Below are 13,334 nucleotides of genomic sequence, written 5' to 3'. Positions count from 1 at the left end.
ACCAGAAGTAATAATGTTTCAGCACCGACTGACGGATATTGCATGAAACTAGTATAACTGGAAGATGTGTTGCCAAGGACAATTGCTAAGAGTGCAGAACAAGAAGCAGAGACATGCCTGGGTCAAAGAAACCAGAAAAAGGATGAATGAGTTTCTGGACGTTAAAGGTGAGATGAGTCAAAAGTGGAAATTCATAATTCTATTCAGTATTTGTAAAACAGAGAGAAATTAAATGAATGTTAAAGGTTCTCAACAGCATGACCATGGTGGACCTCAAAGCATTTCATTCCTTTAAGATTCCTTCCCAAACCTGGAATTATGGAGAATAGACACTGGAGAGCAGATTTCAGGCCAAAATAGTGGACTTTGGTCTAGAATTTGCACTTTAGTAAAAAAAAAAAGAACCTTAAAGTTTTATTTGCACAGGATTATTTAAATTATATCAATTATTATCTATATAACGCCAACATATTCCGCAGCACTTTATAATTATTTGACAACAAGTTATTGAAATACAAAATAATATTTTACCAAATATGTTTCCAGTGGGGACTTCGCACATCCTATGAGGTAATTCATGCAAACAATATATTGGTGCTCCATGCTCTGGGGAAACTCCCATAGTACTCCCAAATACAGAGAGAGTCCAGGCACATAGATTCAACAGACTGTTCCCAGGCCGTCTATGTCAGGCAAAACGTTGTCAAGTTGTCCTTATACCAATCAACAGTCTGCAGTATGATGCTATGTGTGAGCCTGGACTCTCTCTGTATACAAAAGATATTGACAGAGACAAAAGGAAAATAAGACTCTGGTCAAACAAGTTTACAGTCTACAAGACGAGCTTACAGTCTACGAGACGAGCTTACAGTCTATGAGAAGAGTTTACAGTCTATGAGAAGAGTTTACAGTCTATGAGACGAGCTTACAGTCTATGAGACAAGTTTACAGTCTATGAGACGAGCTTACAGTCTACGAGAAGAGCTTACAGTCTATGAGAAGAGTTTACAGTCTATGAGACGAGCTTACAGTCTACGAGAAGAGCTTACAGTCTATGAGAAGAGTTTACAGTCTATGAGAAGAGTTTACAGTCTATGAGACGAGCTTACAGTCTAGGAGAAAGGAGTAAAGACACACATGAGAAATAATAGCATAGGGACTGATGGATAAGATGCTTGTGTTAAAATAAGGTAGTAAAAGTACAATATTATATTTTCATTTTTCATCATGTGAACGTACGTCGTAAATAGCGAAGCCGATCGTGTGCATGTCCTCGCCCATTTTTCTTGCCTTCCTGCGGTTCTTCTGGATCAGACCAACAATGAAAGTACAACCTTCTTCATCATCATCTGGATCATCATCTGCCTCTTCCAACTTGATGACATACTGGGGGTTGATCCAGAACGTGTCTGTAGGGAATCACATCACAAATGACACCTTTATGTCACAACTGGTACAAGCACCAACTAGAAAGGATGCTTGTCTGGATCTCGTTATAACAAACAATGTTACTCTTTTAACCAACATTCAAGTAGGGGAGCATTTGGGAAATAGTGATCACAATATGGTAACTGTTGAAATAAACTCAAAAAAGCAAAAGCACGTGGGGTATATTAAAATGTATAATTAAAAAAAAGCCAATTTTAATAAGATTAGGGCAGCTCTACAACATATCGACTTGCCAGTAAAAAAATCACTCCTTAGTGATAAAAACACTGAGGAAAAATGGAAACTATTCAAACAAATATTAGAAAGGTACATTTCACAGTATATACAAATTGGGTAATAAATATAAAAGAAACAAATTAAAACCAATGTGGTTTAGTAGAGAAGTAAAACAAGAGATTAAAAATAAGAAAAGGTCTTTTAAAGCATTTAAATCGGACAAATCAGAGGCATCCTATATAAGATATAAGGAAGCCAATAATACTTGCAAAAAGGCAATTAAAGTGGCTAAACTAGAACATTAGAAATTGATAGCCAAAGAATGCAAAACCAACCCCCAAATTTTTTTCAAGTACATTAATTCTAAAAAAACAAAAAATGAAAGTGTAGGTACACTGAAAACAGAGATGGGGTCTGTTAGTCAATGAAGACCAGGAAAAGGCAGACATTTGAAATAACTTTTTCTTCAGTATATATTAATGAGGATCCTATGGCAAGAGATATGCATATGATTGCTGCAACAAACTTGCAGATAACTTGTGATTGGATAACTCGAGACCAGGTGCAACAGCTATTAAGGAAAATTAATGTAAATAAAGCTCCGGGGCCTGTCGGTATCCACCCACGAGTACTTAAGGAGCTAAGTGGGGAAATAAGTGAACCTCTGTATTTAATTTTTCAAGATTCTTTTGTTTCAGGTATTGTACCGGAGGATTGGAGGAAGGCAGATGTTGTTCCTATATTTAAAAAAAGGGTTCAAAATCCTTGCCTGGAAATTATAGACCTGTGAGCTTAACTTCTGTGACTGGGAAATTATTTGAACGGCTATTAAGGGATAATATTCAAGAATTAATTGGGAAGAACTGTGTTATTAGCAATAATCAGCATGGTTTTATGAAACATACCGTATATACTCGAGTATAAGCCGACCCGAATATAAGCCGAGGCCCCTAATTTTACCCCCCAAAAATGGGAAAACTTATTGACTCGAGTATAAGACTAGGGTGGGAAATGCAGCAGCTACTGGTAATTTTCTAAATAAAATTAGATCCTAAAAAAATTATATTAATTGAAAATTTATTTACAGTGTGTGTATATAATGAATGCAGTGTGTGTATATGAGTGCAGTGTGTGTGTATGAGTGCAGTGTGTGTGTATGAGTGCAGTGTGTATGAATGCAGTGTGTATGAGTGCAGTGTGTATGAGTGCAGTGTGTGTGCATGAATGCAGTGTGTATGTATGAATGCAGTGTGTGTATGAATGCAGTGTGTGTATGAATGCAGTGTGTGTATGAGTGCAGTGTGTATGAGTGCAGTGTGTATGAGTGCAGTGTGTATGAGTGCAGTGTGTGTATGACTGCAGTGTGTGTATGAGTGCAGTGTGTATGAGTGCAGTGTGTGTGTATGAGTGCAGTGTGTGTATGAATGCAGTGTGTATGAATGCAGTGTGTGTATGAATGCAGTGTGTATGAATGCAGTGTGTGTGTATGACTGCAGTGTGTGTGTGTGTGAGTGCAGTGTGTGTATGAATGCAGTGTGTGTATGAGTGCAGTGTGTGTATGAATACAGTGTGTGTGTATGAGTGCAGTGTGTGTGTGTGTGAATGCAGTGTGTATGTGTATGAGTGCAGTGTGTATGTGTGTGATGCAGAGCCTTGGTGGGGGGTGGGAATTTGTAATATATTTTTTTTATTATTATTATTTTATTTTTGATATATTATTTTTTTTTTCATTATTATTATTTTTTTTAATATTATTATTTTATTATTAAAACTTTTTTTCGTCCCCCTCCCTGCTTGATACATGGCAGGGAGGGGGCTCTCCTTCCCTGGTGGTCCAGTGGCATTGGCAGTTCAGTGGGGGGGGGAAGAGGGGGGCTGGCAGGAAGCACTTACCTCTCCTGCAGCTCCTGTCAGCTCCCTTATCCTCCGCGCCAGTCCGTGCAGCTCCTCTGTCAGCTCACAGTGTAAGTCTTGCGAGAGCCGCACTATGACCCTGCGGCTCTCGCGAGACTTACACTGGGAGCTGACCGAGGTGCTGAACGGACCGGCGCGGAGGAGAAGGGAGCTGACAGGAGCGGCAGGAGAGGTAAGCGCTCACTGCTAGCCCCATTGTCTGTATTATGGCAATGTAAATTGCTATAATACAGACACTGACTCGAGTATAAGCCGAGTTGGGGTTTTTCAGCACAAAAAATGTGCTGAAAAACTCGGCTTATACTCGAGTATATACGGTAGGTCATGTCAAACTAACCTAATTGCATTCTACGAAGAAGTAAGTAGAAATATAGATCAGGGTGTTGCAGTGGATGTGATCTACTTGGATTTTGCCAAGGCATTTGATACGGCTCCTCACAATAGGTTAGTCTTCAAACTAAAAGAAATTGGTCTAGATGAATATTCTTGTTCTTGGGTAGAACATTGGCTTAAGGATAGAGTACAACGAGTTGTCATAAATGGTAAATTTTCAAGCTGGACAAAAGTGGTAAGTGGTGTCCCTCAGGGTTCTGTTTTGGGACCGCTTCTATTTAACATATTTATAAATGATCTTGAAATGGGCATTGAAAGCCATGTATCAGTGTTTGCAGATGACACAAAACTTTGTAAAGTAATAAAATGTGAGCAGGATATTGCCTTGCTGCAGAGGGATTTGGATAGATTGGGGGACTGGGCACTAAAATGGCAGATGAAATTTAACGTAGAAAAATGCAAAGTTATGCACTTCGGGGTTAAGAATGCACAAGCAATTTACACCCTAAATGGTAGTGAACTAGGGATAACCACACACAAGAAGGATTTGGGAATTGTTATGGACAACAAATTAGGTAGCAATATGCAATGTCAATCTGCCGTTGCTAAGGCCAGTAAGGTTTTGTCATGTATAAATAGGGGCATAAATTCGAGATGAAAATATAATTTTGGGGGGCGTGGTCTGAACCTGCACCGGAGCGGACGCCATTCCTGCCTGCTCCTAACAAGCCTGAAACGAATCCGCAGACATCCGCAAATAGAACCGACCAAGTGCCTGACCCATACTGAAACCGGCATAAGGGTGACAAACCGCACACATTGATGCCTTTTTTCCAACCCCAGCGATCGGGAAAGGTAAAGCAGAGGCTCAAGGCCTACACCTCGCCGACAGCCGCCGGGCTTGAGTATTTCCTCGACGGAGTATACAGCCGAGGTGAGCCCCCACCCCTTAACGACCCTCTGTCGAACTACAACAATACCCCAACGAACATGGGGAGAAGAACACAGAAGGTACTAACCGGCCACCAGGCGGAACAGACCGACATAGGGGCTCTGCTGCAGAAGCAAGCACAATCAAAGATGGCCGCGGAGGCCCCACAAACTCCGACAACGGCCCGGACAGAGTCCCACACACCTGCTCAAGCAGAGAACGAATGTGAGTACACCCTGACACCAACACAGGCACCACTTGACAATACACTGGCCACTAAACAAGACCTCCATAACTGGGTCCAAGACATTAAGGAGACACTGGCCGCGGACGTGGGCCTGCTTAAAGGGGAAGTACAGAAAGTAACTGAGAGAGTAAGGGTGACTGAGGTGAGCATTATGTCCTTCCACACAGATATGACAGCAGTAAAGGAAGCAATAAAACAATTGCAGTCCAACCAACAGGCTCTCTCCCTACAACTAGCAACACACGAAGACCGAGCTCGCCGCAACCATGTCAAAATCCGCGGAGTACCCTCTGATATAACACCTGAAGAACTATCTCACTATGTGAGACGGCTCCTGGCCACTATCTTGCCGCCACCGACAGCACAGAAGATGCTCCTCGACGGGCTGTACAGACTCCCACCCTCCGCCACAATGCCTAGCACAACCCCCAGGGATGTTATTCTGCGCTGTGCCACCACACAGGACAAAGCCACCATTATGGCGGCAATACGGGACAAAAACCTCTTGGCCTTTGAGAATGCACAGCTGCTTTTCTTTCAAGATCTGACCAGAGCCACACTTCAATGGCGCCGGACACTATCCCACTTTACGAGCTTACTACGCTCCGCGAAGTTGCCATACCGTTGGGGGACGCCTCGATGCCTGCTAATTACCCAAAACGGGACCACACACAGGGTCTCCGCGACCACAGAAATACCTGCAGTGCTCGCTAAATTGGGATTACAAGACAAAAATGACGCAACAGAGACCGCTGCTCAGAGATGGGACCCAAACAACACGGTGCCATTCATCCCGAGAAACAAGGGACCGACAAATCAGGACACTTGCAAAACAGGGACTGAAACAATTCCCACACGTCATACACAGTCCCTGGAATCACGGCGGACTTAAAACTTTCTTTTAAATCTTTCTTTTAGACTGACTGCTGCCCTTCTTCATAATTTTTTCTTTTGTTATCTTTCTTTTTAACATTACTATTGTTGATTCCTTGAATGCTGATACCCAGCTTGACACACGTCTAAATGCTACCTATACGTGACAGCACGCATAGACACACTAACTCACAGTAGACCGCAGACAAGTAGACCAGTAGAAACAGACAAAATAATATTAAATCAAAAAATGGTGATTCAGAGCATAATCAACATGCTCAACACCCAGAGTGTTTAGTCAGTGCCCATGTGAGAAACACAAAAAAAAATTAATGCTAAAAAAACGCCCAACGCGCGTTTCGGTGCCTATGTCATGCACCTTCGTCAGGGACCTCTCACGAGGTCGGAGCGTTGCCGCAGTTGTTCGCTTACCACTAGGACCACTAGAGATGGCTGCATGGTACCCCCTCCAAGTCAAAGGGTTAGAAGGGAGAAGAGATATATATTGTTTTTGCACCTTCGTCAGGGACGAAGGTGCATGACATAGGCACCGAAACGCGCGTTGGGCGTTTTTTTAGCATTTAATTTTTTTTTTTTGTGTTTCTCACATGGGCACTGACTAAACACTCTGGGTGTTGAGCATGTTGATTATGCTCTGAATCACCATTTTTTGATTTAATATTATTTTGTCTGTTTCTCTACTATGTCTATCTAGTTAGCTGAAAAGGGAGAGAGGCTTTATAAAGCTTTTGTCAGTACATTTAGTACTGACCTCTTATTCTATCTTACGCTTCTCCCTCCCTATTTTGCTTTATTTCCTGCTTGCATCACCTCTGTGATACAGTTTGATGACTTTCTGATTTTTTGTTCAACTGTATCTGTACCTGAGAGCGGAGGACCTATACCATTTCATTACGAATTGGGTCTAAAGCCCTATGTTTGAGCAGGCAATGGTTATGTACACATGGCTGGGTAAGCACTAGGGGCAGGGATACGGATATATTCATTGATTAAGCTATATTAAAGGATTTTTTATTTTTGTCCCTCTATCCCATAATAGGCCTGTCTTTTGACTATTTCCCAGATCCATTAGACAGTAGAGATTGTATTGGTTGTATATACCTTATTTCATTTGATTTAGTTATTTATTTATTATTTTTTTCGTAGCACTGTCCTCCCTGCTGGGGTGATCCAGCTTACAGTATCTGTGTATATTTTTTATTTTATTTTTCCAATTCTATACATATATCCAGGCATGCCTAGGGTCTCATTACTTTCTTAAGTTTGAGACCTTCAGCATTTGTTTCTGTTTGTTCTGTATAAAAAAAATGTGCAGCATACCTGGACTATGTCCGCCCCAACATTGTCAATATACCTTGTGTTAAGAAACCAAAATGTAAACTGTACTAATCACTGCACACCCAAAATAAAGAATTTAAAAAAAGAAAAAAAAAAAAAAAAAAGGAAAATATAATTTTGCCTCTTTATAAATCGCTAGTAAGACCACACCTTGAATATGCTGTGCAATTTTGGGCACCTGTTCTAAAGAAAGATATCATGGCACTAGAAAAAGTGCAGAGACGAGCTACAAAATTGATAAAAGGAATGGAGCATTTTAGTTATGAAGAAAGGTTAAAACATGTAAATCTCTTCAGTTTGGAAAAACGGCACCTGAGAGGGGATATGATAACATTATACAAATATATTCGGGGCCAGTACAAACCATTATCTGGAAATCTATTCATAAACAGGGCTATACATAGGACACAAGGTCACACATTTAGGCTTGAAGAAAGGAGATTTCATCTAAGGCAAAGAAAAGTTTTTTTTACAGTAAGAGCAATAAGGATATGGAATTCTTTGCCTGAAGAGGTGGTTTTGTCAGAGTCTATACAGATGTTTAAACTGCAATTGGATAAATACTTGCAAAAACATAACATACAGGGATATAATTTCTAATTAGTGGGGTAATAGCTGCTTGATCCAAGGAAACATCTGACTGTTATTTTGGGGTCAAGAAGGAATTTTTTCCTAGTTTGTTGCAAAATTGGAAGCGCTTCAGACTGGGTTTTTTTGCCTTCTTTTGGATCAAAGCTGTGAACGCTACAAGAGTAGACCGTTCAGGTGCAGGTACTTGGCATCAGATCCTCTTTGGGTGTGTAATTATGAAGGCACTAGATAATAATATCCTGTAGTGGGGCAACTGTAATGCAGTGTCTTTAGGGAGGTTCAGGATAAAGCTCTATTAAAATCTCAAAAAGGTCATGTGAGAAATTGGCCTCTGGAAGCCCCCATAGACAGTAGTTTAAGGCACATATAACATCTGCTTCTATTGATGATGTCACCAAAGTGCAGGGCAGGCAAAGTTTCATAGTGTCTTTGGTGCAAAACATGGGTAAAATTTCATGAAGACTAAGCTGTGTGACGAAGACATCTGACTATGTGTCCTGAGAGGCCAAAGCATCTGGATATTTAAAAATACAACACTTACTTCCCAATTTACTTAATAACTTACTATAGTAAATTAATTTGGGCTGATGTAGGATATTGAATATTTTATTATAATGAGTAAGATTAAGTACTGTGAGATTCGACTTTGCTGTACTTTAAAATATGTGCAATATTCTTTAAAAATATTGTATTCCTATGCTTTTTGTACATAAATTACTAGATTGTACAAAGCTATTAAAATCTATGTTTTATCTTCTAAACTTTTATTTTCTGGAAGCTGAACTGTTTAAAATGTGCAGGGCCAAGTAGATTGTATTTTTATAAGAAAATGACTCCCATACTGTTGCTTACCATATGCAATATGGAAAAGTGCACCAATCTTAATTTTTTGAGTTTGCATTTTGTATGGTGTTTTTTTTTCAGTGTTTGGATTGTTTTGCAAACTAGAATTATTACCTAAAAGTGTAATACACTTCTGTATCTGTTGATACAAAACCCAAAACAATATATACGTTTTGGATAGTAACTCACAGATATATGTACTGACATTGGAGTTTTCATGCAATGATTGTAAAAACTTAAACATGGATTTAACACGTGGGTGTGAAATGGCATAATGGTTAAGGGGTTGAACATATAAACCATGTCTAATATTGAAATTTTGCCACTTAGATCCTCCACTTTTTTTTTTAATATATGAGATGACTTTAAGGGTTAATGATTTCAATGACAAAAAAAAAAAAAAAAAAACTCCCTAATGAAGATGCCTTTCCATAGCCACCAGCCCACAAGAAATATATAAACCTAGTTTTGGGATCTCACCTGGGAAATTTCGGCATCCCCCCGCAGTGGAGCCTCTCCGCCAGGTGCCATCCATCTTTGTCAAACTCCATTTCTTGTATTTATCAGAAGACAGAGTGTCAGGCGTGAGGTTACAGATTTCCAACCGTGAATAGTGCCTTAAGAAGTCATTGAAAGACATCCTAAAGAAGACAGGATAATTGGTCAAAACAGTACCAGTGTATTTATCCAAATAATATACTGGTGCTGCAGGCTCAAGAGATGGCGAGCCCCCTTACTACTTCCGAATGCAGAGAGAGCTCAGGCACACAAAGTCCATCATAATAAAAACAAGCACAACATGAAAACGTTTCATTGAACTGCACACACGCATTTCTTAATTTTTTTCTTTTCAATGTGGGGTTGTGCTTTCAGGTGATTGCTTAACCAGCAAGACTATTTACTTACTGAATCAGGTGAAGGATGTTTTGCACTGATAGTGTGCGTAGCGGTGGTATGTATATGTGTGTGCAATTCAATGAAGTTATGACTTGAAAAAGACTGTCCATATTAACAGAAATGTTCCCATTCTTGCCAATAAAAATGCCTGGACTCACTCTGCATATACAACGCATCTCAGAGACACTATTACAATAACGTTAACCACAAATGGGTGAAGATTTTTACTAGGTTTTTAAGATGTTCCAGCGAATTTAAAAAGAAACTGCTGAAGACAGGACATCAGTGAGATATGATCCCAAAACTGTCTGGCTAAATTTTAATATCATATAAAGATTTATAGATATGTTTGGATGTTAGGGCCAAAGGGAATTATTCTGTGTGTGGGGGGCGAGGGGAAGGGGGAACCCAAATCAGTCTCACCCTCTCTTGCAAGCTGGAGCTGTTGTCAGAAAAGTAACATTAGATTAGGGGTAGGCAACCTTTAGCATTCCAGATGTTGTGGACTTCATCTCCCATAATCCTCAAAAAACATCAGGGAAGATGTAGTCCACAACATCTGGAGTGCCAAAGGTTGCCTACCCCTGTGATTAGATGTCTTAATGAAGCACTGACTGAGATAATGAATATATATGTATGTTCTGCAAGTTAAAGCCCTTGTCAGTGTTTTGGCAGACAATCCCAGCAACCTACATTCCAGTTACGCATGCCAAATCTAACATGTAGTGCTCATTTACATGACAGTCACTGTATTTTACTTTCTTTCATTAAAATATAGACAGACAGCCCTGTGATGTTATTCTTTCGGCATGCACATTAACATCAGGATCCAGGCCCTATGTTCCATTGTATTTAATATGCTTTCCTCACTGCTTCCAGACATTTGTATGTAATCATTGCCATCTGCCATTGTGCCGTCCAGCAGTAGCAACTCGCACTCTGGAGGCTATGGACTATATTTTGCATAATGACCAGCAAGCTCTCAGTCTGGCTGAGAATCATTGGAAATAGAGTCCGCTGTCTGAAGGATAGAATTATCTGGTCTTTTTTTATAGGACAGTTAAATATAATTTATCCGCATTCTGTGCTTCTTATAACCCATTTGGATAAGTTAAGACTTCTATTGTCTACTGAGAAACTGTAATAATTTCTAGACATAACACATTTATTCTACTTACCAAAACTCTCCATCGTCACATCTCTTAATTAGCTTGTCACGCACGTCCGGATCCACAGAGTTCCATTCATTAGAACTGTAAATACAACATGCAGGATTTAATCAAAGCAAACAATATATAACCATATATATAAAATAATATATAAAATATAAAAATAAATATCTTATAAGCACAGCAGCATTCAGGAGAATTTACCATAAAAGAAGAGGATAAGCCGATGGCTATTTTGAAGGCTCACATAGGGAACACAATATTCATAACTTTGCTCCAATTATGGCTTTTATTAAGGTTCTAACTGGTTTCTCTGGATTTACTGTTTATACCCCAAATCCACCCACACACAGGCCTGCTTACAGCATAGTGGTTATTGTTTATATTTATACTGTCTGCATGGAGGTATTCCACTCCCAGTCTTTAAATGTGTATTCTTATAAACCACGTACAAAGTATCAATGAAGTGACTGTCATCATCATGTCCCTCAGATCACTATAAACCACATGTAAACTACCTAAACCTCTGATTATCCATTTACCAGTGACAATAGCAAGAAACTAAATTGGTGAAAAGAGCAGCCCTAGGCCACCAAGTCTACATATGAATTGTAACATGTTGAAAACTTACTAAAAGTGAGGGGGCTGACGATGATGTTCTGGTTCTACCAAACTGATAAGCAACACCAGCACTTCTCAAAGTGGTTTATCGTGAATATATTTGCTGTTAAAAGGGACACTAAAGACACCCACATCACTTCATCTCTATGAAGTGGTTTGGGTGCGGTGACCCTGGCGTTTTAACTCTACAATGTAAAGCATTGCTGTTTGGTAGATATTTACTTACAGTGTCAAATACACTAGTGGCTGTCTTCCATGACAGATAGGACTGTCTTCCTGACAACCACTAGAGGGCGCTTCCACACTCATAACAAAGTTTGATTCAGTTATTTGAGGTTTGACGTCCTCATGCATTGCATCCCTATGAGAAGCATTTGATTGGATGAGCATGGCACATGCCGCACATCTGCTTCTCAGGTGCTGGAAACAAGGTAAATGAAAACCATGTTTAATTAAATTTACAGGGGCCCAATAATCTAAAATCGGGAGGGAAACAATATAGCGTTAGGAATACATGTTTTCACTCCTAACGCTATAGTATTCCTTTAACTGGCAACACTTTCACCAGCACAATCACAGTTCTTCACTATTGTGAGAATTGTCAGAATTCAAATAGTTTCCTTTTAGTACCATGGGACCTTTTTCTGGTGCAAGTGGAATTGCTGAGAACCAATGAGGCATTACAAGAATAACATCGTAGCATTTTATTTTTTACCGTTATTGTTTTTGTAATTAGGAAGCAGTTCCAATATGGCAACCTCCACACTAATAAAATGTCAGATCTTCAATTAGTAAATATAGCTAAATATGTTCACACAGAAATTCTAAATAGTTTAAAAATAAATTATAAAAATAACATTTCAGGTAATAAAGCCACTTTAATTACTTATACTGTGTACTTTTTTATTTCACTATATATGACAAAAGGTACCAGACACAGTTTATAGTGTAAGGGAGAAAGAGTAATTTACTAACTAAACATTGCCCCGTTTTGAACTGAAAATTGAATGTTCTTAAAAGAGGCCAAACCTACCGTTTTAAGAATATCTGGAAAAGCAGGAATTGCTTTTTAATTCACCCAAGATCATGGTTTAGTAATTAAACCGTATTGATTAAAAATGGATATTGCTAAATTTCCATTTCCTAGTCATTTGGTGTTCTTTGCCAATTCTGTGAAATATTCCCCAACTATAGCATTGAGTACTGACTTGTCACTCCAAGCTCCGGTCCATTCTACTTCACCCCAAGGATTTCGAATCCGAATCAGCTTTTCCTGCTGTCCTCTGTAGCTTACCTAGTGGGAAACAAACAAACACAAAATAAAAACAAACATACAGACAAACAAATTACTCCCCAAAGACAATGTAATATTCCAAAAACAGAAAGAAAGATTGTACGAATGTATTCACTAATTCGGGAATTTCTAATTAAAACTAATTATTTTATTTACAGATATGTAGATAAAAGAGAGATGTTTCAGCCTCACAGACGCAAGACACAGGTGGGACTTAAACCTGTACTATGCAAACAATGTACACAGAACATTTCTATCAGACTCATCTAGGGATTGAATCCATATGTATTGGCATCACAAAACCCTGCCAGTCAGACAAAAATATTTCTGGGTCCGAGTTTCATCTGTCGCATTTCCTGTCGCATTTTGTTATTTGCATCATTGTATTTACAGAGATCGCAGGACAGGTAGGTGTTATAAAAACAAAGACTCGCACACAATGAACTAGAAAAGGTGTCAGACAATGAAGAGACAGGTAGTTTAAACTCAGCACTGCTTAGGGCTGTGGAGAAACAGGAGATAATTTGCTTAGGGCGTGTGTTGGTCAAAACACACATTTTTTCATACTCAGTCAATGTAGAAAACTTAAAAGGCTGG

At 39.3% G+C, this 13,334-nt stretch overlaps 1 protein-coding gene across 1 annotated transcript in view; it reads right to left on the bottom strand.

Moving 5' to 3' along the window:
• The window catches only part of LOC134587567 (calpain-2 catalytic subunit-like), a 75,379-nt gene that overhangs the window by 16,944 nt on the left and 45,101 nt on the right, over window positions 1–13,334 (bottom strand). Inside the window, exons 7-10 of the mRNA XM_063444044.1 lie at window positions 12,652–12,737; window positions 10,832–10,906; window positions 9,237–9,397; window positions 1,240–1,409 (exon numbers count right to left, since the gene is read on the bottom strand). Of these exons, the coding sequence (XP_063300114.1) occupies window positions 1,240–1,409; window positions 9,237–9,397; window positions 10,832–10,906; window positions 12,652–12,737 (492 nt within the window). The remainder of the gene's footprint in view (window positions 1–1,239; window positions 1,410–9,236; window positions 9,398–10,831; window positions 10,907–12,651; window positions 12,738–13,334) is intronic.

This window comes from Pelobates fuscus, chromosome 2 (genome assembly GCF_036172605.1).
Source record: "Pelobates fuscus isolate aPelFus1 chromosome 2, aPelFus1.pri, whole genome shotgun sequence".
Taxonomy (NCBI): domain Eukaryota; kingdom Metazoa; phylum Chordata; class Amphibia; order Anura; family Pelobatidae; genus Pelobates; species Pelobates fuscus.
This window is presented reverse-complemented; position numbering and strand designations above follow the sequence as displayed.